We start from the raw sequence: 26,598 nt of genomic DNA on the forward strand, positions 1-26,598 counted from the left end.
CATCTGATTAATTTTTCCCCCATTCATCGGTAGGTTCACAAACAAATGGGTAACACATAAGTTTAGATTGGGAATCAATATTAGCATGCAAATTTTACACTTGTAGTAGATTATGCAAATATTTAATCCAAACTCCACTTTGAAGGGTCTCATGTACAACTCTGGACCTTTCAACAAACCATTTGATCTAGGAAGTAAAAAAAACATGTGTAAAAAACCTGTGAATCATCATATCGATAAGTTAGAAAATCATGGATATAGTTTGACCAATTGAACATAAATAATGAGACCAAGAAGCTAGGAAATGAAAGCAAAACTTTACATTTCTTAGTCCAATATAAAAAAGAAGCAACACAAAATTTTCTAAAAAACAAGAACCCAAACCAATTCTAGATAACAATTGACAACAACATCAAAAAGTGAATATAAAATAAACAAAAAATCCAAAAACAAAAAGAGACAAGAGAATATCAAAGCTTAAACAAGACAAATTATGCAAGAAAAAAAATTCACCTCTTCTATTTTCATTGTATCCTGCTGAATTCTTCATAATAACTATTTTAGAAAAAAACTAAAATAGAACGTTGATAAAACACAACAAACTAAATACATGCATTGGTAGGCTTCGATAAACGTTATCCACAAAAAAATGCTGATGAAATTTGGGAAAAATGAAAAGAAAACAAAAGATTATAGAATTTGGGTTAAATGGAAAAGTAAGTGAGCTAAGTAGTAGAAGCTTCAATTTGAGAGAGAATCAGATAACTAGAGAGAAGAAATCAAGAGATTAGGTATGCTAAGAGAATCTTGCAAAGGGAATGAAGAAAATCAGTGATTAGAGATGGAAATGATGAAAATAAAATTAAAGATCATGAAGATCAGTGATTCAGACCGAGTCTGGAACGAGTCAGAAACAAGTTCAATTCGACACCGTCCAGAATCGACTCGGCGATTCACGGAACCAGTCCGAATCCTCCCTTAGCTCGAACTCTCTCTGACGTCGAGAAGCCGCTCTCAGAGTTCCTAGCCGAGGAGCTTGCCTCGATGCTGCTATTCTCTCCTCTCCGTCGCCGGACGATGCTGTGTACCGTCACTGGTTATAGGTACTTCATATCTTTCTCTCTTGCACTACACACACTCCGCGGCCTCCCCTGAATCGGAGAACTAATACCATCCGTGGAACCCAAACTGCAGCAATCAATTTTCGTTACTTGCTTTCCATTCAGTTTCTGTGGAGAAGACATTGTTTTAGTGGATAAAATGTACTCGATCAATTATTTTATACTTTGTTATTTACTTTTACGCCTTCCTGGAAAAAAAATGGTCGTTTTATATTTATTTTAGTTTGATGGCTGTGCTTTCAGTGATTGATTGAAATAATTTTCTTTTATCCTTGTCGCTGTCGATGGTCCCGTTGATTTGTGTGTTTGATTTTAGTGAAAGAGAACTTCTAAGTACTACTGATTCGCGTTTGGTGGGATGTGAACATGGTTTTCTGAATTCTTGTTTGCTAATGTTACTTTAGTTTTTCAATGTATTACATATATATCTTTTACTTTATAAGCGATACTATTGCATTATTAGTACTGTCTGTGGCTCCCTGAATTATTTCTCTGTTGGATTTTGATTACCTTCACTTCTATGGACAAAGAGTGGTTTCAACTAAAACTATTTGACTTCTTCAAGAGTTTCTGGTAAAGACCTTTTTAGTGCTTACAGTTTTGCTCTTTGAAAGAATAGAACCAGTGAAGTGCAATCAGAAATGGCCTCCTGTTTGGTGTTTGCACAAAGTCCTTGTATACATCTCACTAAAACGTTGTTGGCTTTTATTTTGCATACTTATTGTACTTCATAACTTCATGTATAAAAACTAGTTTCATACAGAAGCAGTGAAAGTCTAACCTCTACCACATAAATGCATTTAGCATGATATGTCAAATCCTTTTGAGAGAAGTTATTTGTAAAATAGGTTATTCTAGATGAGTTTATGGGCTAGAAATTGCTCTTCCAATATCCAAAGTAGTAGGCTCAGTGGCTCGCTTTCTCTTGATTAAGCAATGAATCAGAGAAAGGAATGATCCAATTACTCCAATGCAAGGAAGGGTGTTGAGATTTCTTCTTTTCTTTCTCTTCTGGATTTAAATAACATCTAGAGGATGGAAAATAATGTTTATGATGAGCCAGCTGTTTGCCTTAATTCTAATGTCCCTCTACTGCCAAACAAGTCCTTGTTTAAGTTATTAATGGTACATATGCCTTCTTGATCATGCTAGTCTCATTCGTTGTCCTAAGTCTTCTTTCCTTTCTTAGCAGACAAAAAGGAACAGAAATCCATAAAAATTATAAAGCTATTAATGCTCTTATACTAGAACTGGTTATGGTGTCTAGTAACTGGGCACATGGATAGCCTCTTTGTGAATACTTATTCTAGTTAATGTGTTTTTCTAATATTTTGTACTTTTTTGAGGTGTATTTCTACTTCAAGGGCTGGCAATAATTCAGCTTGATCTGCAAATAGTCTTTCTATAAGAAAACAGAAATCTTCTGTAGGAGAGGATCCCTCTCTTTGGTTCTAGCAGCTTCATGAATGTTCTCACGAAGAAACTTTTGATGATGATTCTCTATTTGGCGTATTGGCATATTGCTAAATTTATTGATGGTTGTCTATATTCCTTTTGTTGAGAACATGGGATTGTGAGCATCTCTTCTTCAAATGCATGACTACTTTCAAAGCTGCCTTTTTTTTTTTTTGTTGGGGGGTGGGGTGCTATTCTTTCACATCTTCCTTGTTACCTGTTTATTCATGTTCTTTGATGTTCATATGAAAATTTTCTATTTTTTGTTATCATTATTATTGCCTTCTCCTGCATTTATGTTTCTGCTAGCTAAGAAAAAAATGCTTCAATAGTTCTAATCTACTTTCCTCAAATTTTTTCATTTATGTTATGTTATTGAATTCCTATTTCCTACTATCTACTGGAACATGATTTGCTGTCTCGCAAAAACAAAATCATACATGTCCCGTGGCCCTGCTCCCTTCTGCAACCACACCTTACGATGCAAAAATCCATGCCACAAATAAATCTGTCTCGCATTCCTCATCATCACTCCCACAACACCCCCAACATACATTGCCTTAATTACACAACTGCACCTACCAAACACCTATCGAACCCAAAAACCAGACCAAATCAAGGTAGAACCCCCCACCAATAACTGGAACCAGAACTACCAAACAGATGAAAGTGAGACACCTCAACTAACCCCACCCAAAACCAGTTCGAGGAATAAGAACCTCCCAACAGCCTCATCAGTTTTCACTGCCTTCCCCATACATACACTCGAAAAAGATATTCTCACAATTGACCATTCATCGACCATACCCCCCAACATCATTCCACACAAATCCTTCCCCAACAACAAAACACCCATAACCATCCTAGGCCAGATTATGGAAGGATCTCCCTTGAGAAGCAAAGAATCATCCACCAAGAACCCCTCCTCTCTCAAAGTAAGGTGATATTCAGCAGCTTCCAACTCAGAGAAAGATTTGCATCCAACTTCTACTCACATGCCATAAGAGAAACAAAAGGTGGAAATTTCCTTTAGGTCCATGACAAAGGGACTAGTCATCCAAAGAAAAGAAAAGTAGTTATGGAATCCACAAGCAGAAAACCAAAGAAGCCTTGGGTGAGAATGGTAGAATTTGCTGAAAAGTTTAATGCGGCAATGAGCAAGGAAGTGGGCAGACCAGGAGTGTTAAAAAAGAAAGAAAAAAGAAAGAAAGGGAAGGATGGAATGATTATCATTTCTTGGAATGTAAGAGGAGTAGGTAGTTCCAGTAAAAGACCTTCTTGCTGCTAAAAAGGCCCAAAAAGACCTTGTGGCTAAAAAGACCCAAGTAGTTATCCTCCAAGAGATAAAAATCTGCTCCACGTCTGGATAATTGATTACGGAGCTTTGTCCTATTCCAAACCCAAGCTAGATGGCCAAGGATGTGATTGGAGCTGTTGGAGGGATCCTCATCTTATGGGGTAAAGCTATATTGGAGAGGATAGACAATAGCACTGGTGAATTCTCGTTGGAAATCAATTTAAGGACAAAGAGGCAGGAATCATTTGGTGCCTTGGAGGTGTCTATGGCCTAAATTGATACAGACTCTGCTTTGCATTCTGGGAACAACTTACCCAATTCATTGACAACTGGAACTCCCTTTGGCTCCTAGGAGGAGACTTCAATACCATTTGCTTTGTAATGAAATGAGTTTACCTGCTCCCTGCATAACATCCTCAATGCAGTTTTTTTTTTTTTTGTGACTTTATTGGGACATATGTTTTTCAAGAGATCCAGCCTCAGGCAAGGCATTCGCTTGGAGTAATTCCCAAAGAGAATCTATCCTCTCCAAATTAGATCACTTTCTGAGCATGGATAATTGGCTCCAAATTTATGCTGAAGTCTTAGCACTTGTGATGGGAAAGCTATATCTGACGACTGGCCCATCCTTGACAAAAAAATAAAGTGCCTAGTAGAATGTTTTGCTTTGAAAACTCCTGGTTGAAATCCAAAGACTATAGTGCAACTTGATGGAAATGTGATGGAAGGAAGAGGAGACCCAAGGTTCATTTGGTGATGTTATTGCAATGAAACTAAAATCTTTAAAAGGAAGGCTGAAACAGTGGTCCAAAGCCAATTGAGCCTCACTCTTTACCCAAAACGAAGTTTTATGTTCCAAATTGACACTCTTGAAGCTTTGGAGGAAGGTAGACCCTTGTCCCCAACTGAATTTGTTGACTGCATTATAGCTTCAAACTCTCTCCAGAATATTATTCACCATAATTCCATTAAGTTGAAGAGCTAGATTCGGATGTCTGAAGGAAGGGGATACCAATACCCGCTTTTTCCAGATCATCGCCCCAGCTCGCTGCTGATCTAATAGAATTAATTCCCTCCAAATTAATGGGGAATTAACCTCTGATAGATCAGCACTCACTAATGAAATTCTAAGTTTTTTCAAAGGTCTCTACCAAGAAAAGTGCCATAATCAAACCTCCCTTAGCCAACTCCCGATAAAGAAATTACTAGAGAACCAACAAAAATGGTTGGAAAGACCTTTCACTGCAAAAGAGATTGAATACGCTGTCTCAAAGATGCCATAGGATAATGCCTGTAGTCTTGATGGTTTCAACGGAGAATGTTTTTGAGGTAATGGAGTTTTTTGGTAGAGGACATCAAAACCATGAAGGACTTCTGTGACAATGGCAAAATGTATCGAAGTATGGGAGCATCCTTTATCTAATTAATCTTGAAGAATGACAATCCAGAGAAGATAGGGGACTTAAGACCAATCACATTGATCTCCAGCCCATATATCCTGCGTCCTTGCCCAATGCTTGGAATCAACCATTCCTCTCTCATCAACAAGGAAAAAAGCTCATTTATCAATGGGTGAGTCATTCTCGACACAACAATGAGATTCACGAGGTAGCTGACTGTTCTAAAAGAAGGTTGAACCTGATATTCATCCTTAAGCTGGATTTTGGCCCCAAATGAAGAAAAATGGATTTGAAGCTGCAGTTCCTCGAACCAATGTTCCGTTTTGATCAATGGCAATGCATTTGGTTTTTTCAAAGGTTCAAGGTGGCTCAGGCAGGGAGACCCAATCTCCCCATTTCCGGTTAGTAAAAGAGGTCAAATTGTTGTCTCATTTGTTCTTTAATGGTAGATTGGATGTCCCCATCATCCAATATGCTGATGACAAAATCATATTTGGAGATGGAATTGAAGAACAAGTGCTTCATGTGAAAGCCAGCCTTCCTATATTTGAGATAACGTCGGGTCAGAAGATCAGTTGGGAGAAATCTATTTTGTTTGGCTTCAATATGGTAAGACCCACCTTGGAGTCTTTGGTTGCTCGTTTGGGCTGCACTTCTGCCTACATGCCGAGGAGGTAAACCAAGAAATGATACCCAAATGCGCCTCAGGCTGCACTTCTACCTACTTCTGCTTTCTGCCTTCTGCCTTCTGCCTAGCGCCTCAAGCTGTTTTTCTTGGTTAGGTGGAATGTTACCCAAGAAAAACACAACAAACAGCCTGAGGAGACAATTTATCAATATGAGGATCAACACAATGAGCAAAACAAACAGATTCAAAAACCTGAGGAGGTAAACCAAATAGCTTACACTCAGGTTCCATAATATGCATAGGGATACGACTATCTAGCACAAAAGACTACATTCTGTTAATCCAATAGCAAGATGTGAGTATAACATCTCCCAAGAATGACTTTGGAACATGCTTCTGGAACAAAATAACACGAGCAACCTCAAGCAAATGTCGATTCTTTTGTTTGGCAACCCCATTTTGCTAAGGAGTAAACATAAAGGATGTTTCATGAATGATCCCATGCATAGCACAGAAAGAGAGAACTTTTTTTTTCTTTTTTTGAAATAAGATGTGTAAGCTGTATTAAAATAAAAAGAGATATTACAATACCTTGCTAAACAGGGCCTCCTTCCACAACAAGGTGTTGGAGAGAGACGCCTAGTTTAGCCTGGGTATCTGCTAAATGATTAGCAGTTCTAGGAATATAATTCCATTTACAATTTAAAGTAGAAATTAAATTACATATATCGTAATACGTATCCCAATGCCGCCACGGAGGACGATCTTTATTTGCTCACCAATTGATAACCACTTTTGAGTCACCTTCAATGCAAAGGGGCCCAGAAGCACGACTTTTGAAAATCCGAAGTCTGTGTAATAATCCAGTTAATTCAGCCGTTGTAGAATCCGAATTTCCAATTGGCCCGACATAAGAAAAAAGAAGAATGCCATTTTCATCATGAACAACTCCACCAAAACCAGCAGAACCCGGACATCCATATGCGCTACCATCAAAGTTTAACTTAAAATGGCCAATAGGGGGAGGGGACCAACTCACCATAACAGGGGGCCTTGTTGGATAGGTCATTTTAGCTGTAATGTGCCGGTTTTCGCGGAAGTTTGTCCCTCGATGATCTCGAAATTTCTTTTGCAATAAAATCCACGAAGTAACTTGACCAATAATTTTTTCAACCAATATTTCTTTAGAAATAAACTTCAAGTTGAATTTTCGATTATTCCTTTCTTTCCATAATGCCCAAATAAGATGGCCCACATAGCAAGATATTAATATTTTTTCGAGTTTTGGTAGGCTGGTATTTATAAGTGAAAGGATGGTAGAAGGGAGATTATGAGAGGAACAGAATTGGAAACCAATTTTGTTTAAAAGGCTAGTCCACACAAAAAAGGCATTCTCGCTATGTAGAAGGATGTGGGAGATAGTCTCTGTAGAAGTTTGGCAAAAAGGGCACAGAGGATCAGGGACAAGGGCACCTCTTCGAATTAAGGTGTCCGACGTAAGGACTTTGTTCCAGCAGGCAGTCCATATAAATTTTTTTGCACGAGGGGGAGCATGAAGAGTCCATGCAATGGCAGATGGATGATTTATTTGTGGGTGGTTGGAGGAGCAAAGGAAGCTATAAGCAGTGGAAGTAGAAAAATTACCTTTCGAGCTAGGCATCCAGATGAGAGTATCTGCTGAATTTTTTAGACTTACCGAAGACAACATTGTGATGAGATCAAAAGCCACTAAGGCCTCAGAGTCTGAGAGTGATCTTCTGAGATTTAGATTCCACCCTCCTGAATCAGTTTTCAGGTCAGAAATAGAGACTTCAGTATTTCTTGCCAGATTTGAGATCAAGTTGTGGCTGTTGTTGAAGCTCTGAGTACTAGTCCACCAATCGGTCCAGAATCTTGTCACAGAACCCGTGCCCAAGTAACATTTTATAGCAGATTTGAAAGCAGGTAATAACTTTACAATTTTTTTCCATACTAGAGACAGTTTATTACATCGCCCACTCTTAGTCCACCAACCCAACAATTTATTCGCTTTTACTGACACTAATTTTCTCCAAATTAATTCAGGAAATAAGTTAAATTTCCAGATCCATTTAAGTAACAATGCTGAATTTGTAGTAACAGTATCACTGATCCCAAGCCCTCCAAGAGATTTTGGTTTACAAACCTCAACCCATTTCACCAGAGAATATTTCCTTTCACCGTTTGGTCCACCCCAAAGGAATTTTCTTTTGAGTTGTTCAATTCTTTGGCAAATAAAGGCAGGACATCGATAAAGTGAAAGGAAATAAGAAGGTATTCCATGCATACAAGACTTAATGAGAACAAGTTTTCCAGCCTTGGATAAGAATCTTCCTCTCCAAGTGGCCAGATGACCATCCAAACGCTCAATAACAGGATGCCAAGAGCTTTAAGAGGGTAATGAAGGAGATAAAGGCAATCCCAGATAAGTACATGGAGGCGAAGCAATTTTACATCCCAAATATTGGGCCATGGAATTTAACGCAGAAGGATCAATATTAAAACCAGTAATTTATGATTTTGACCAACTAACTTTCTGACCAGAAGAGATTTCAAATAAATTTAACAGGGCTTTAATATGAGAAATTTCTGCTAACGTACCTTCCCCAAAGAAAATAGTATCATCAGCATATTGCAGCAAAGAAATGTCTTGAGATGGGCATCAGAGATAGATTGCAGCCACCCAGAATTTTTGGCATGACGGACCATTGAGGCAAGATGTTCAGCAATGAGAGTGAAGATGAACGGAGATAATGAGTCCCCTTGCCGAATACCTCTAGTTGGATTAAAATATTCACAAGGTTTACCATTGACTAACACAGAATATGAAACATTCGAAATGTAACTCCTCATCCAAAAATTCCAACGTGCGCCAAATTGCATCTTATGAAACAACTGGTCAACAAGTTTCCAATTTACACGATCAAAAGCTTTTTCAAAATCGAGTTTCAAGACAAACCTGGGTTTTTTTGAATTTTTGAAGGTATCCAACAGTTCATGTGCAGCCATGGCAGAATCAAGGATATTTCGACCTCGTATAAAAGCACTTTGACAAGGGCTAATGATCTTGGGAAGGAGGACTCTCAAACGATTGGCCAAAATTCATCCAATGATTTTGTAATAACTCGTGGTGAGACTAATTGGACAAAAATCTTGAGGTAATGCAGAGTTTGCTTTTTTTGGAATAAGGGCAATGAATGAAGCTCCCACAGCCTTGTGAGTGATCCCCATTTGATGAAAATTTTGAACAAAAGCAAAAATATCATTTTTTATGACTTCCCAGAATTTTTTATAGAACTCACCATTAAAGCCATCAGGACTAGGGGCTTTATCTTTAGGGAGGCCAAGAGTAGCAACCTCGATTTCCTGAGTATTGAATGGCCGCTCTAAGAAGTCCACATCCGAAGAGGAAATGAAGTTATACTCCAGCTGGTACAAAATAGGACGGTTGTAGTGCTCCTCGGTGTAAAGATCTGTGAAAAACTTCACCAAAATGTTAGCCATCCCATGGTTATCTGTGACCACTTGATCCCCTGACAGAGGGAGGTGATGCGGTTAACCCTTCTTCTAGCCGAGGCAATAGCATGGAAAAATTTAGTGTTTCCATCCCCCTCAGCCAGCCAACGAAATCTAGCTCCCTGCTTCCAGTACATGGTTTCATTCCGTAAAATATTTGCCAACTTAAGATTTAATTTATTTTTAAGAGACAAATCAAGGGAAGAGAGAGACCTTTGTTCTTCGAGGAGATCCAACTCAGATAAATGCCGATAGATCAAGTTCTTTTGAGAAACAACAGCAGAGCGTTGGCAGGAAGACCATTGGCGGATTTTTATCTTCAAAGCTTTGAGTTTCAAAGGGAGCATCCATCCGGGATTAGGGTGGCGATAGAGCTCTTGCCACCATCCAACAAAACTGGAATTGAAATTGTCTGAAAGGGTCCAATAATTCTCAAATCGAAATGGAGATCTATTCCATGCAGGAGGATGGGTGTTGATTTGGATCGGCCAATGATCAGACCCAATCTTATTGAGAACTTGACCAGAAGAGTTGGGGAAATTTTGGAGCCATTCATTATTGGCAAGAAAACGATCTAATTTAGAGAAAACAGGGGGATTCTGGGAATTTGACCAAGTAATTTTTTTACCCGAGAGAGGTATTTTGGAAAGTTCCAGACTGCTGACGAGATCAGAGAAGGCTCGCATATTGGAGGTAGTCCGAATGGCAGGAGGACTTTTTTCGGAACAATGGAGGATGGCATTGAAATCCCCTGCCAGGAGCCATGGAAGGTCCCAGAGTTGGGTAAGAAGGAGAAGTTCTTCCCAAAAGGATGCACAAAGGCAGTAACGAGTTGGCCCATAAATGCCAGCCATAGCCCAAGAAATGCCCAAAGAACGGTCTTGAAATTGTATTTCAATGGAAAAAAGACCAGGGTGAGAAATAACAGCTTCAATAGATTTCGGGTTCCAGAGAACAAGAATACCTCCAGAATGTCCCACAACATCAACTTTTGCCCATTCAGGGTAGGGATCATACCATAATTCTTTGGCAGAAAAATTATCAAAGGATTGTAGTTTGGTTTCAATCAAAATTGCAATACTAGGCTTGGATTCAGAAAGGATTGCCTTGACAATTGCTCGTTTGGAGCGCGACCCTATTCCTCTTACGTTCCAGGAGAGAACAATCATTTCGAGACTGGAAGGGAGATATCCTCCTCTGGATTGAGGAGACTGTCGTGGTAAAATTTCACGATAATTTGGTAATTTCCTCGAATTCATGCGGCGGAAAATTTTGCTCTTGCTCTTGCTCTTGCTCTTTGACGAATCTGATAAAGTCCATTTGGGCTTCGGTCTGAGCTATTTGGGCGAAGTTGGCCAGATAATCAGTTTTTAGAGGGGGACCAATGGATGCAGGGGAAATCGGAGAGCAAGGCTTTCGCAAAGGGCTTTTTTCTTTTTTTTCTTTTTTCGTCTTCCTCCTTTTGGAGTAGGTGTGAGCGAACGGAGTGATGGGAGGTTTTTTTTTCAGGCTTTTTTTGAGGGAGATTGGGAGAGTTAGAAGGGGGATGGAGTTTTTGTCTTTCGAAATTGAGGGAGGGTTGTGGGCTTTGGCATTGGGGTTTAGAGAGGGGACGGGAACTGTTCCTTTGGAACCAGAGGATTCCATGAGATGGCGGGACTTTGGTCTGATAGTTGCTAAAGGGGTTGGACAAAGTATGGGGGAAGGGATGCTATTTATACATTGCTGCAAAGCTTTGTTGGGCGGTGTAAGACAACCTTGCCATTTAATAAGGTTGGGAGAGGCTTTGGGTTTTGGGCTCCATTGATTATCTGCTTCGTAGAATGATCCAGACACGGACCATTCATTTATTTTAATAGGAGAGAGAGAATTGGAGGGGTTACGATAGGACGAATTGAAAAGATTTTCTGGAGAGGTGCAATTTCGGTGGTTCGAGGTGGCAGGGTCGGCGAGTGATAACTCCCATCCGTTGATAAGAATAGGTGAGAGGGATGTGATGGTACGGGAGAAGAAATGGAAAGGTGGTTTTTCGAGGAGTGCGTGTCAGGAAGTAGGATAGGGGAGGTAAGGATTTGAACAGAACATGGGGGGGGGGGGGGGGGGTTGGCGTGATTTACCTGGGAAAGGCAAATTTTTGGGACCAGGGAAGGTATTGTAGAAGCCCATTATCAAAGTAAAAGATATTGATGTAAGCACCAAACTATGTTTTTATTTAGTATGAAATTTGAGAAATACATCAAACACTTTTATTTTCTCTTGAAGGAGTACACATAATTCACACGACTATAATCATCTATAAATGTTAAAAAATACTTGAAACCAAAAAAACTATGAACCCGACATAGGCCCATACATCAGAATGAATTAAATGAAATTAACCCTGACTTACCCAACTACTTAGAGGAAACAAACTTTGATCGTGCTTCCCTAGATGATACGATTGACATTCAAATGAAGTATCTGGAAGGTAGGGATGAATTGACGTAGCTTGAATATTGGTTGATGTCCCAAACGATGATGCCACATATAAGGAGAAGACGCAACTTTTAATGCAACTAACTTGTTCTCAAAAACAATATCAAGATAGTATAGCCCATCGCTCTCACACCTTAAACAAATCTTCCTCCTTGCTTGCAAGTTCTAAAAGACACAATGAGGAAAAAATGTGACCGAGCTATTGACTAGCTTAGTAAGTTTATTAACAAACAATAAGTTGATAGGAAATTTTCGGGAGATACAATACTGAAGTTAATGAAAGTCCAAATGAAGGGCAAACGTTCCCTTCACAATTGACAGAAGAAGTAGAGCCATCAAGTAACCAATTGAAAAAAACAGAGGACATACCTGACATATGGCTGGTGCTTGAGTCTAATACCCAAGGAGGAGAGGAAACATGAAGCGCAAATATACCTCAGTTTACCATTATGGTATTAGTTGTAGTAGTAGGAGGTGTCTAAGATGCTGGAGTAGTGGTCATTGCTAGCTGACCTAACTACCGAAGTATCTTTTGAAGCATCTACTGGGTGCTACCAAAGGACCCTATCTCACCACTAACCACTTCCCTGCCTTTTGCAAATACACTAGATTAGCTTGAGGATTCCCAAAATTATCCCAACACTTATCTGAGAAGTGATTAGACCTGCTACAGTGAACACACTTTCTATCTCTATGCCCTTTACCTCTGCCACCACTATCAATGCCACATCTCCTAGCTCCAATGCCTCCCCGTTTTCCTCTTGAAGACGTAGATCGAGAAGTAGTTGAGGGGATATTATGGGCAGCATCAAAACCTTTAGGAGCTTTACTATTTCTAATTGCCCCTTCAACACGAAGAACTCGACTATGAGCTTTCTCAAAAGTATGATCTCCATCAGAATTAGGCCTTCCAATGAAGACAAGCTCATTTGGTGACCTGACAAAAGCGGGAAATTCTCAGTTGCTTCAGCATATGGATACATCAATGGTTGGAATCCGACGCAAAGGGAGCATGATATCAACTTCGTCTGGAAACTATGTGCCCCCCCAAGGTAAAATTCTTCATGTGGAGTGCTTGTCAAAGTAAAATTCTCACGGCTGATGTGCTCAGAAGAAGAGGTCACTCATCTATAGATCCACTATGTCCTTTCTGCCAGAATGAAGATGAATCCGCTAGTCATACTCTTCTTCAGTGTTAGTTCTCATGGAACGTGTGGACCTCTGTTTTATATAAGTTGGAGATTCAGTTTTGTATTGCTACTGACCTGATAAGCTTCTGCAAGTCGATCTTGGGATATCCCCTTCCTAGCCTCGACAAATTGATTATCTCAGCATGTGCTAGTTTCGTTCCATGGGGGCTTTGGAACGAATGGAATAGAAGGCAGTTTGATGCTAAAAGCGAATCTGAGGCTAGAGTTGTTGATAGAGTGACAGGGCAAATATCCACCTAGCTATTGACAAAAAAACTTTTCTCCTCTTTCAAGGGCACCGGCTTTCGAGACAACTGGAGCAATTTGGCGAGGATGCACATTGGAACCAAAATTCCAGTTATGAAGGAATGGACCCCCAGAAACTGGTTACCTAAAACTGAATTTTGATGGATCTTCTCTTGGCAATCCAGGGATCGCGGGTTTTGGGGGCGTCATTTCGGATTCATCTGGAAATCATTGTTTTTCCTATGCTAGTCCTTTAGGCACTTCCGACTCATCCGACTCAACGTCGGCCGAATTACATGGCCTTCTTAATGGGCTGCGGGTGTTCAGAGACAAATGTAGTGGGTCTATCCACATTGAAGGGGATTCCAAGGTGGTGATTGATTGGTGCAAGCGCAATACTACTCGCCCATGGAGGAGATTTTGGATATTGTATCTTCTTTTTCATGTATTTGGTCTCACATTCCGAGATCTGCAAATTCGGCAGCAGATGTGCTTGCCAAAGAGGGAGTTTTCCTGCAATCTCTTGTTGTAAGGGATTTGCTCCCTCCACCTTTGTAATTTTATCTTGTTAATAAAAATACATCTTCATAAAAAAAAAAAAAAGTATGATCTCCATCTTCAGCCAAAATTTGGTGTTAGGAATTAGACGCCCTAATTCCAAACTAACGAGAACTATAATAATAATCGTGGAAGAATGAAAAAGCAAACACGAAATCAAACAACAAGATTTATACAGGTTCACCTCAAGGTGAGACTACATCCTGTCTTCCGCCGCTGCAGTAATCCACTATGAAGTTGAAATAGTTTACAAGAGAAATCGCACACTTACATGTGTTTCTCTCTAACCACTTGGGCTGCAATTCGAGATACTCCTCAGATTAAGATGATAAAACCCTAATAGTGGTGCCCCTCAATTATAAAGAGAAAATTAGGGCAACCGCGATACAAGAGTAAAATTCCCAAATTGCCCTTAATGAAATAACAATTAATATATCGTGGACCGGGCAGGGGCTTCGCTCCCACACCCCCGGGGAGGGGGGCTTCTCGCCCCCTTCCAACCCCCACGACAACTTGATTGCGCAGGTCGATCCGCTTAATGTAGGGCGTTAATTAGGCTCCACAACTTAACAATCTCCTACTTGGAGACTAATCTATCATCAATATCTCCTCTGCAGCGGAAACAACTTCTCAATCTTTAGAGAGAAGTCCAATTGAAGTTGAACACAACTTCAGTTTCTCGATCGTAACAGTCTTTGTCAACATATATGCCGGATTCTGACTTCCTTGAATCTTCTCAAGAGCTAATACTCCATCCTTCAGAGCCGATCTGATGAAGTGATAACGCATCTGTATGTGCTTTGTTCTGGCATGATCAACAAGATTCTTTGCTAAATGAATAACACTCTGACTGTCACAATATAACACATTCTTCCCATGTTTGAGACCTAATTCTTCCCAGAAGACTGCAACTATACCATCTCTTTGCTGACTTGGGTCATGACAACATATTCTGCCTCAGTAGTGGAAAGAACAACTATCTTTTGCAACTTAGAGACCCAACTAACTGCTGTACCACCCAATGTGTATACATATCCAATGGTACTCTTCCTGCTATCAATGTCCCCAGCCATGTCAGCATCTACATAACCTTGTAATCCCAAGTTTGACTTTCTGAAACATAAGGCTGAGTTTGTAGTGCCTCTCAAATACCTGAGAATCCACTTCACTGCTTCCCAATGTTGTTTACCTGGATTACTCATATATTTGCTCACAACTTCCATTGCATGAGCTATGTCTGGTCTAGTACACACCATGGTATACATGAAACTACCAATAGCAGAAACATAAGGCACATTGGCCATGTTGGCTCGCTTCTGCTTTGTAGAAGGTGACTGCTCCTTAGATAACCTAAAGTGACTAGCCAAAGGAGTACTCACTGGTTTTGCATCATTAATGTTGAATCTGCTTAGCACCTTCTTCACATATTCTTCTTGTGACAGTTTCAAGACATCAGTATCTCTAGTAATCCTCATGCCAAGGATTTGTTTTGCAGCACCCAAATCCTTCATTGCAAACTTCTTTGACAACTCCCTTTTCAAATTATCTATTTCTTGTTTGCAAGCACCTGCTATCAACATGTCATCAACATATTGATGTAGGAGTCATCAAGCTTCTTCATATAACAACAATGATCTGCCTGGCACCTCAAGATACCATTACTACTTATAAAAGTGTCAAACTTCTTATACCACTGTCTTGGAGTTTGTTTAAAACCATACAAGCTCTTTTGAAGTTTGCACACCATTTTCTCCTTTCCTTCTGCTTTGAAACCCTATGGCTGCATCATGTAAATTTCTTCCTCCAAATCTCCATGAAGAAAGACTGTCTTTACATCCAACCGCTCTAAGTGCAAGCCTTCATTTGCCACTAGTTCAAGCACTGTTCTAATAGTAGTCAATTTCACTACTGGAGAGAAAATCTCAGTGTAATCCATGCCTTCTTTTTGTCAAAAGCCCTTTACCACCAGTCTTGCCTTGTACCTCTTGCTGCCATCATGTTCGTCTTTTGTTCGGTACAACCATTTATTCTGCAAGGTCTTTATTCCTTTTGGTAGCTCGGGCAACTGTCATGTCTGATTGGATAACAATGAACCCATCTCATCCCGCATGGCCAACTCCCACTTGGTTGATTCATCAACTTGCATGGTTTTCTCATAACTCTCTGGTTCACCTTTATCAATCAACAAAATATAATTAAGTGCAGGGGAGTACCTCAAAGGTGGTCTGCTAGTTCTGGAAAATCTTCTGAGTTTAGTCACAAGAATGTTCTGATTTACTTTTGGGGTTATGTTCTCCTGGTCTTTCTTAGTAATATTCTCTATCTCAATAGCTGGAAGATTTCTCAACTGAATCACTTCAGACTTCTTGGCTTCATCACTTGTGCTCTCAGACGCTGTTCTCAACCTGTCTTTATACAAGAAACCTTCATTGAAGATCACGTCCTTGCTCCTGATAACCTTACGACTTTAGTCATCCCAGAAGTGATAACCAAACTCGGTACCACCATAGCCAATAAAGAAACATAATTTAGATTTGGCATCAAGTTTACTTCTAGCAGCAGAATCAAAGTGAATATAAGAAACACAACCAAACATTTTCAAGAAAGAAAGGTTTACCTCTTTGTCGCTTCTGACACTTCTGGTATTTTGCAATCCGATGGTGTTGAGGGACCTCTGTTGATCAAATAGGCAGCAGTGCTAATAGCCTTAGACCAGAACATCTTTTGCAATCCCGCATGTAATCTCATGCTCCTAGCACGCTCGTTCAAAGTTCTGTTCATCCTCTCAGCCACACCATTTTGTTGAGGTTTTCCAGGAATGGTCTTCTTCATCTTGATTCCATTATCAGCACAGTACCGCTTGAAATCATCATCCACGTATTCTCCCCCATTATCTGACTGTAGGCACTTCACCTTCAAATCTATCTCATTCTCAACCATTGCTCTCCATCTCTTGAAGGTATAAAAAACATTGGATTTCTTTTTCAGGAAATAAACCCATACCTTTCTGCTTGCATCATCAATAAATATCACATAGTAGTTAGAACCACCAAGGGAAGTAACAACTGAACTAACTCCAATTTTGCTGTCTTTTTCTCCTTTCTAGCCTTAGAAAAGCTAACCCTTTTCTGCTTGCCGAAAATACAGCCTTCACACAAACTATTATTTACAATTTTCAACCCTGATAGCTTCCCTTTGGACTGAAGCACTTTCATTCCCTTCTCACTCATGTGACCGAGCCTATAATGCCACAAGTCAGAATCAGTAACAGTATCAGCAACTGCAATCGTGTCTTTGCAACCTGGAAGTTTTAACTCCTCGTGCAACAACCATAGATCCCTTTGTGACTTTCCAGACAGCACCATTAAAAGTCACATTATGACCTTCATCATCAAGTTGCCCTACAAAGATCAGATTATGCATAAGTTTTGGTACATGTCTCACCTTGTGATTTTTCCACGTTGTCCCGTTTGACATCCTCAAACTGACATTACCAATACCGACAATATCCAAAGGTTCTCCATCAGTACGATACACCTTCCCATGATCTCCTGCAACATAATTCTCCATGATCTCACGATGTGCGGTGGTGTGAAAAGAAGCTCCTGAATCTAACACCCAAGAGTCAATAGGGCTATCAACTGACAAGAGTAAAACATCTTGTACCTCTTCAATCACCGCATTTGCAACATCGTTTTTCTTTTCATCCTTCTTCGGTGCTTTGCAGTTCTTCTTTATGTGACCAGACTTGCCACAATTCCAGCATTTCACATTCTTTACGAATTTAGACTTGCTTCTACCATTCCTTGATTTCCCTCTACCATTACCCTTGTTGGAATTCCTCTTGAAGTTCCTTCCCTAGTATCGACACTTAGGGCAGAATTAGATGTCGACGATTCTCTGGAGTCCTTTCTACGAACTTCCTCCACGAGAATGGTATCCCGAACATCATTAAAGATCAACTTCCCGTTGCCTACAGAGTTGCTAACCGCAACCCTCATGGGCTCCCAACAATTTGGCAGAGACGCCAAAAGAATTAAATCAGGAACCTCATCATCTAATTTAATTTGAATGGATGTCAATTGATTGACAATCGTGCTAAACTCATTCAAATGCGATGCAATTGATGTATTTTCTGCCATCTTTAAATTGAAGAGTTTTTTTTATGAGATGTACCTTATTATTTGCAGAAGACTTTTCATACATGTCGGACAAAATCTTCATCATCCACGTTGTGGTTTTCTCCAATTCAACGTTGTGAGCAACATTCTTCAACAGTGTTAACCGGACTACTCCCAACACTTGTCTATCGAAGAGATTCCACTCATCATCTTTCATACCTTCTGGTTTCATATCCAGAAGTAGTGCGCGCAATTTTTTACTGTACAGATAATCTTCGATTTGCATCCTCTAGAACGCAAAGTCCATCTCATCAAACTTGTTAATCCCTAGTGCCGATCCTTCTCCGCTAGCCATTGCTCTCAATCATAAACCAAACCTTCCCTAAGAAAACTCCTAGACTTAAGAAGGAAGGATGAGTCTCTAACATGACATGCTCTCAAGCAGATTCATTGTTCTGATTCCATGCAAACTAAAGAAAGAAGAAGGATTAAAGAGAAGAGAAGAGGAGAGTAAAGAGAAGAAAGGGGAAGAAAGAGTCTATGTAATTTAGTCTCTGTGAAAGAAGGAACTTGGAGAGGAGAGAGAGATTGTGGTAAGAAGAGAGAGAGGAGGAAGAGAACTCAAGAATTGAGTCTTGTTGTGGTCGAGCTTGACCCCCTTCTATTTAAGAAGTGAGATTTGTAAAATTACAAAAATGCCACTGACATACTTAAAACACTTAAAACACTTAAAACCCTTAATCTCCAATTCTACATACCTAAAATTACATAATAAGTCTAGTGACATAATAAAGGATGTAGAATAAGATAATATAGAAAACAATAATAGCTACATATGCAAAATTACCAAAATACCCTTCAGTTGCTTCTCTAACAGTCTCATTACCCCTAACCCTCTTATTTAAACAGCTTAAGCGAATTCCAAAGAAAAGTTCATATTTTACTTATGACAAAAAATGATAAATTATTACATCATTGGACTTCCCTAATTAACGTCTTGCTAACTAGAACATCAAGATGCAATACATTATAGTAAAATTATCAAAATACCCCTGAACTATAACAATTGTCTTTTTTTTGAAAAGATAACAATTGTCTTTGGCTGAAGGTTTCGTGGTTTTTTTGAACTATATCCACTGTCATACTGACCCATGTGGTATTTTCTTATACATTTGTTAGCTGATAATTTCATTATTTCATCTCAATTCATGTGAATTTGTTATAGATATTTCATTTTTTACTTCTATAGCCAATAGTGTTTGTTTCTGTTGGTAATGCCGAAAATTTTATTGGATCATTTGGTCTGTGACTTTTGTGATATATACATGTGTGTGTGTGTATAAATACATATATATATATATATATATATATATATATATATCCATACACTCATGTGTATATGTCCTATTATCTATGAAATTTGTGATGTAGATATATCCTATTACTGTGGCAGCCTTGAAGTTTTAATCTATTGTGCTGTAACCAGAACTGAAATATTTTACTGTCTAAAAAAACATTTTTTAGAGTCGACAGGTGAGTTTAACTTGTTTAGGGCTTTTTGTTCTGTAGCATCTTTTCGCATACAATTGATGTATAACTGGCTTCCTTTTGAATATTAGGTCCGACAGCTGACACAAAATCATGAGGTTGAGGATTATTTTTGAGATAATGAGGTTAAATACTTGATATACAATCCACCAGAGTTTGCACAAGCTTATGGCTCTCCCTCAAATATTTAGTTCTCTATCTGGCTATAAAAATCGTCCTTTTTCCTATTTATTCAACCGTTTGATTGGTAGCAGCGCTTTACAAAGCTACATCAATCTCTTGCAACAAAGCACTCCACAGGTGAATCTCGAACAAAAATTGGATCAACTTGATGCTAGAGTCGACTCCTCTTGCATTGAAACCATTCTACGGAAATCCTCTGTTGATCATATCCCTGCTTTGAGATTCTTTGTGTGGGCTGGTCAGCAGCCATACCATCGGCATAGTACTCTAATGTACAGCAAAATATCAAAATTTCTCGACATTCCACATCTCTCAGACATGCTGATTGAGCTCCTTAAAACATATTAGGAGGAAAACTTGCCGGTCTCTGTTAAAACATTTAAAGTTATCTTGAACATTTGTCGAGAAGCTAAACTTCCTGATCTTGCTTTGAAAATTCTACAAAAGATGGGAGAATTCAATTGCCGTCCAGATACAGTCATCTACAATGTTGTGATTCGGCTTTTTGTTAATAAGAAGGATATGGACACAGCTGTGAACTTGATGGAAGAGATGGCAGTCATGGGTCTTTATCCTGATTTGATCACGTATGTGGCTATGATCAAAGGGCTTTGTTCATTTGAACGGTTAGAGGAGGCTCGGAGATTGTTCGCTGAAATGCGTGGTTGGGGTTACTTTCCTAACAAGGTTGTGTATTCTGCTTTAATTGATGGGGCATGCCATGCAGGGAATCTGGATATGGCTATGGAGCTGTTGGGTGTAATGGAGAATGAGGATTTTGAGTCTAGGCCCAATGCAGTTACATATACTGCTTTGATTCAAAACTTCTGTGAGAATAGATGAGCAATTGAAGCAGTTAAAATATTAGATCATATGTCATCAGAAGGATGTGCACCAAATTGGGTTACTGTGTCTACTTTTATAGATGGCCTCATTGAAGAAGGACATGTGCATGAAGCCTACCAAGTGGCTGATAGAATTGTCAGAATGCAGTCTCTAGGTCTCGAGAAGTGCTATAGTTATCTTGTGGTGGATTTTGACCGGGTGAAGAACATTTGGGAAGTTGAGAAGGTTGTGAAGAAGTTGTTGGAGAATGGTTTTCAGCCTAGTGGGCTTGCTATTAGTTTTTTTATTAGAGAGCTCTGTTTGATTAAGCGGAGTATTGATGCGTCTGGTTGTCTATTTGAGTTGGTGAAAGATGATCGCTTGCTGACTATTGATTCAGATCTCCACTCTGTTGTGTTAGCTGGGCTTTTGGAAGAAGGTCATTTTGTTGAGGTTGAAGCCTTGATTAATGAAATGGTTGTGAAGGGTGTTCCGGGGAGAGATCCTTATCTCAGTGATGTAGTTAAGCAACTTAGTGATGCCGGCAAAGAGTGGTTAGCTTTGAAGCTTATGTCAGCTAAAACACAATCTGGTTGAAGTCTATGTATTCTAGTGAAAGGCCTCATTTTTTGGTAAGATTTCTCTCACCACAAGTTGAATTCATTGTGATGCATATTGAAGCAATGAATGAGAGCGTCTAGGAGCAATCTTTGCAGGTATTTCATATTTCATTCCCAAATTATCAAAATTAAGAGAATGGAATATTAAATTTGGTGCAGCCCAGTGGAAAACTAGAAAATATAATACTAAGTTTTCACTCAAACTATTGAGAACAAGTTATGATTTGTTTGCACTAGATTTATAGCTTGCTTTAGATAGAATTTGCAAAATCATTTGCAATAAAGAAAAAAAATAACTTCATTAATTGTTCATAAAAAATAAGATATCCTGTTCAGGCAACAAATGGATATTGTATTACACAAGAAAATGTTCCTCTTTTTTTTGGAAAAGAAAAATAAACTGTAGAATTCTTTTTCAAAAAAAAATTGACTCGCTAAAAATGAAAACTAGCAGAAAATATAGAGGAAAGAGAGAGAGAGAGAGGGATGACTAAAGAGATGGAGAGAAGAGTTTAGGAGAAAAGTCTAAGGACGAATTTAAAAGAGAAGATGGGAGACATGATGATCTACCCCATTCCTTGGGCCTCTATTTATAGTTGAGGAAAGAAGTTTACAATGACTACAATGCCCTTAGGAATACAATCTCTAAAAAAACACAGACATAAGTAGACATACATCATCTTTTTTAATTACACCCTTGTGCCATCCTTATGAGAAGACTTTTAAATTACATCCTTTGCCACTTTGAGGACTTCTCCAAATCTTCCCCTTAATTTGTATTTATAGATATAAAAAATACTAATATTATAAGAATACCACTCACCCTAGTAAGAGTGAATAAGAGACATAAATCATAAACTAATTACATCAATGCCATCTGTATGAGATAACTCTTTATTTACCATCATGCCACCACTGTGTGGGTCTGTGGGTTTGAGCCCATCTTCCACACACTTGGACGTGTGGTCTTCCTTGGTCGTGTTGGCTTAGGCCCATCTTCCAACAGATATCCCTAGTAGTCACAAATTCAAGCATATCAACCACATTTTATCACTCCAAGCACTTATAATTGCACATCTACTTGTCGTCCCCTCACAAATCCACCCTAGGGCTCAATTACCTCAGTACATAAACAAAAAGACCAATCTTTACTCATCAGTGCATCTTAGATGATTTCTAACTCATAAATATGCTGATGCAAGCACAATATTGATGATCCGAGCAAAAAAACAGCGGTACCTAAAGAGATGTGGATGTACTGGTTTAAGAGAAGACCTTAAAACAAACCTCTTGGGGCATTGAAATACATTAAACTGCCTAATTTGCAGCACATGCTATCACCTTGAAGGTTCTAGTACACAGAGAGATAAAAAGCTTCTATCTTTAAGCCAATCAGCAGAAAAAGATTGAAACCTTCCCTAAGAAAATTCCTAGACCTAAGAAGGATGAGTCTCTAACATGACATGCTCTCAAGCAGATTCATTGTTCTGATTCCATGCAAACTAAAGAAAGAAGAATGATTAAAGTGAAGAGTAGAGGAGAATAAAGAGAAGAAAGGGGAAGAAAGAGTTTGTGTAATTTAGTCTCTGTGAAAGGAGCTTGGAGAGGAGAGAGAGAAATTTTGGTAAGAAGAGAGAGAGAGAGAGGAGGAAGAGAACTCAAGAATTGAGTCTTGTTGTGGTCGAGCTCGACTCCCTTCTATTTAATAAGGTATATTTGTAAAATTACAAAAATGTCCCTGACATACTTAAAACCCTTATATCTCCCATTCTACATACCTAAAATTACATAATAAGTCTAGTGACATAATAAAGGATGTAGAATAAGATAATATAGAAAACAGTAATATCTACATATGCAAAATGACCAAAATACCCTTCAGTTGCTTCTCTAACAGTCTCATTACCCCTAACCCTCTTATTTAAACAGCTCAAGCGAATTACAAAGAAAAAGTTCATATTTTACTTATGACAAAAAATGATAAATTATTACATCATTGGACTTCCCTAATTAACGTCTTGCTAACGAGAACATCAAGATGCAATACATCATAGTAAAATTATAAAAATACCCTTGAACTATAACGATTGTCTTTTTTTTTTGAAAAGATAACAATTGTCTTTGGCTGAAGGTTTCGTGGTTTTCCTCGAGTACATCAAATTGCTGACTTGCATGTGTGTGTGCAGTTGTCTTTGATCTAGTTCAATCTTGCATATGTTCTTGTTTATCTCTTGTAATGCTTTGAGAGGTTTCTGCATAAGCAGGCTTGAATGTTGATTGCCTTTTTGTTTGAGCAGTTTCTTTGAACTCGACTTGACTAGTTTTTCTGCTGAATGAAGTCTTGTTGTTGGGCTTGGGGTGATGATCTCTTCTCTCTCATATAGTGTATGTTTAAGCTGGGGTCTCTTTGTATCATACTTCCCGAGCTTGGGGAAAAATACAGAATACTAGGGTGGTGTTGGTAAAAGCCTAAAGTGATGCCTGGTATGCTTACTGTGAAGTATGTTAGAGAAGTTTCCTGGAGTGTTTGTAAAGTGTTAATCTTGTTTGACAGAGTCAAGTATTCTAAAAGGGGGAGAATGGGGGATGTATAATCTTGGCTAAGGGTGTGTTGGATACAACCCAGACAAGATCCCTTTTTTCTTATCTCTGAGATTTGAGGGTCAGAACAGGATTGAGACGTCAATCAAATGTTGATGGTGAATTTAACAAATTGACTTATATTCGGGTCTGAATGTGTGGCACCTGAAGTTGTTCTTGGAAAGATCTGCTGCAAAAGGAGGCAATCAAATGTCTTCGGAGTAACTAGATGGCAGCAGGAGACACAGCAAGATACCGTTTGGAGGATGGAATTGAAATCATGTCAAAATTTAGTGACAAAAATAGTACCTGTGTGAAATTCTTCGATTATATAGGGAACATATAGTTTAAAGACAGAGACTTGAGAGGATTACTAATGAACAAGAGGTGAGAGAAAATTTATACAAAGTCTTGTAGTAGAGAGAAAACAAGAAATGAGATTGGGGGACCAAGGGAATCATCCAAAAACTCGTGGCAGGAAGCATATGGTGAAAAACTGGAAAAGAGAACTAAAAGCCTGAACAACTTGACCAATGAATTCTGGGACTCTGATGACTTCCATGACTGATGTAGAATGCCAATCCGGTTCTTACTACACTGGCTGATACAGTCGTTTTGGTTTTTATTTGCTATATGTGTTTGGTTGAGGCATTGAGTCCTCTGTATACCATGGTCCAGCAAAGTTTATCATTTACTTTCTTTTACTGTTTTTATGTTGTCAATTCTAGAGGGGGTTTAGGCTTTCACATGGAGACAACTGTAGGGTCTGCAATTACTTAAATGGTGAGACTTTTTTTAAAAGAAAACCCACTGTCATACTGACCCATGTGGTATTTGCTTGTACATTTGTTATAGATATTTCATCTCAATTCATGTGAATTTGTTATAGATATTTCATTTTTTACTTCTATAGCCAATAGTGTTTATTTCTGTTGGTAATACCGAAAATTTTATTGGATCATTTGGTCTGTGACTTTTGTGATATATACATGTGTGTGTGTGTATATAAATACATATACTCATGTATATATGTCCTATTATCTATGAAATTTGTGATGTAGATATATCCTATTGTTGTGGCAGCCTTGAAGTTTTAATCTATTGTGCTGTACCAGAACTGAAATATTTTAGAATTTACTGTCTAAAAAAACATATTTTAGAGTACACGGGTGAGTTTAACTTGTTTAGGGCTTTTTGTTCTGTAGCATCTTTTCGCTTACAATTGATGTATAACTGGCTTCCTTTTGAATATTAGGTCCGACAGCTGCACAAAATCATGAGGTTGGGGATTCTTTTTTGAGATAATGAGGTTAAATACTTGATACACAATCCACCAGAGTTTGCACAAGCTCATGGCTCTCCCTCGAATATTTAGTTCTCTATCTGGCTATAAAAATCGTCCTTTTTCCTATTTATTCAACCGTTTGATTGGTAGCAGCGCTGTACAAAGCTACATTAATCTCTTGCAACGAAGCACTCCACAGGTGAATCTTGAACAAAAGTTGGATAAGCTTGATGCTAGAGTTGACTCCTCCTGCATTGAAACCATTCTACGGAAATCCTCTGTTGATCGTATCCTTGCTCTGAGATTCTTTGTGTGGGCTGGTCAGCAGCCATACCATCGGCATAGTACTCTAATGTACAGCAAAATATCAAAATTTCTTGACATTCCACATCTCTCAGACATGCTGATTGAGCTCCTTAAAACATATAAGGAGGAAAACTTGCCGGTCTCTGTTAAAACATTTAAAGTTATCTTGAATATTTGTCGAGAAGCTAAACTTCCTGATCTTGCTTTGAAAATTCTACAAAAGATGGGAGAATTCAATTGCCGTCCAGATACAGTCATCTACAATGTTGTGATTCGGCTTTTTGTTAATAAGAAGGATATGGACACAGCTGTGAACTTGATGGAAGAGATGGCAGTCATGGGTCTTTATCCTGATTTGATCACGTATGTGGCTATGATCAAAGGGCTTTGTTCATTTGAACGGTTAGAGGAGGCTCGGAGATTGTTCGATGAAATGCGTGTTCGGGGTTGTTTTCCTAACAAGGTTGTGTATTCTGCTTTAATTGATGGGGCATGCCATGCAGGGAATCTGGATATGGCTATGGAGCTGTTGGGTGTAATGGAGAATGCGGATTTTGCGTCTAGGCCCAATGCAGTTACATATACTTCTTTGATTCAAAACTTCTGTGAGAATAGACGAGCAATTGAAGCAGTTAAAATATTAGATCATATGTCATCAGAAGGATGTGCACCAAATTGGGTTACTGTGTCTACTTTGATAGATGGCCTCATTGCGGAAGGACATGTGCATGAAGCCTACCAAGTGGCTGATAGAATTGTCAGAATGCAGATTCTAGGTCTTGAGAAGTGCTATAGTTATCTTGTGGTGGGTTTTGTCCGGGGGAAGAACATTTGGGAAGCTGAGAAGGTTGTGAAGAAGTTGTTGGAAAATGGTGTTAAGCCTAGTGGACTTGCAATTAGTTCTTTGATTAGAGAACTCTGTTTGATTAAGCGGAGTATTGATGCGTTTGGTTGGCTTGTTGAGTTGGTGAAAGATGATCGCTTGCTGACTATTGATTCAAATCTTCACTCTATTGTGTTAGCTGGGCTTTTGGAAGAAGGTCATTTTGTTGAGGTTGAAGCCTTGATTAATGAAATGGTCGTGAAAGGTGTTCTGGGGAGACATCCTTATCTCAGTGATGTAGTTAAGCAACTTACTGATGCTGGCAAAGAGTGTTTAGCTTTGAAGCTTTTGTCAACTAAAACATAATCTGGTTGAAGTCTCTGTATTCTAGTGAAAGGCCTCA

The 26,598-nt window shown here is 38.9% G+C and overlaps 2 protein-coding genes across 2 annotated transcripts; both read left to right on the forward strand.

Annotated features, from left to right (window-relative positions):
- The first annotated feature begins 995 nt into the window (after positions 1 to 995).
- On the forward strand, positions 996 to 26,590 carry LOC137963926 (pentatricopeptide repeat-containing protein At5g47360-like). Its single transcript, XM_068811158.1, has 2 exons — positions 996 to 1,103; positions 25,037 to 26,590. Exon 2 carries the CDS (start codon positions 25,134 to 25,136, stop codon positions 26,559 to 26,561), a length of 1,428 nt encoding a protein of 475 aa, XP_068667259.1. The 5' UTR covers positions 996 to 1,103; positions 25,037 to 25,133; the 3' UTR covers positions 26,562 to 26,590.
- LOC137963066 (pentatricopeptide repeat-containing protein At5g47360-like) lies at positions 20,204 to 21,178 on the forward strand. The gene is made up of 2 exons (XM_068810247.1): positions 20,204 to 20,585; positions 20,682 to 21,178. The coding sequence occupies exons 1-2, from the start codon at positions 20,204 to 20,206 to the stop codon at positions 21,176 to 21,178; spliced, it is 879 nt and encodes a 292-aa protein (XP_068666348.1).
- Positions 26,591 to 26,598: the final 8 nt, after the last annotated feature.

Source organism: Aristolochia californica, unplaced genomic scaffold (genome assembly GCF_029961685.1).
Source record: "Aristolochia californica isolate CCGP_79_NKW_82.1479 unplaced genomic scaffold, dmAriCali1.0.hap1 SCAF_4, whole genome shotgun sequence".
NCBI lineage: Eukaryota > Viridiplantae > Streptophyta > Magnoliopsida > Piperales > Aristolochiaceae > Aristolochia > Aristolochia californica.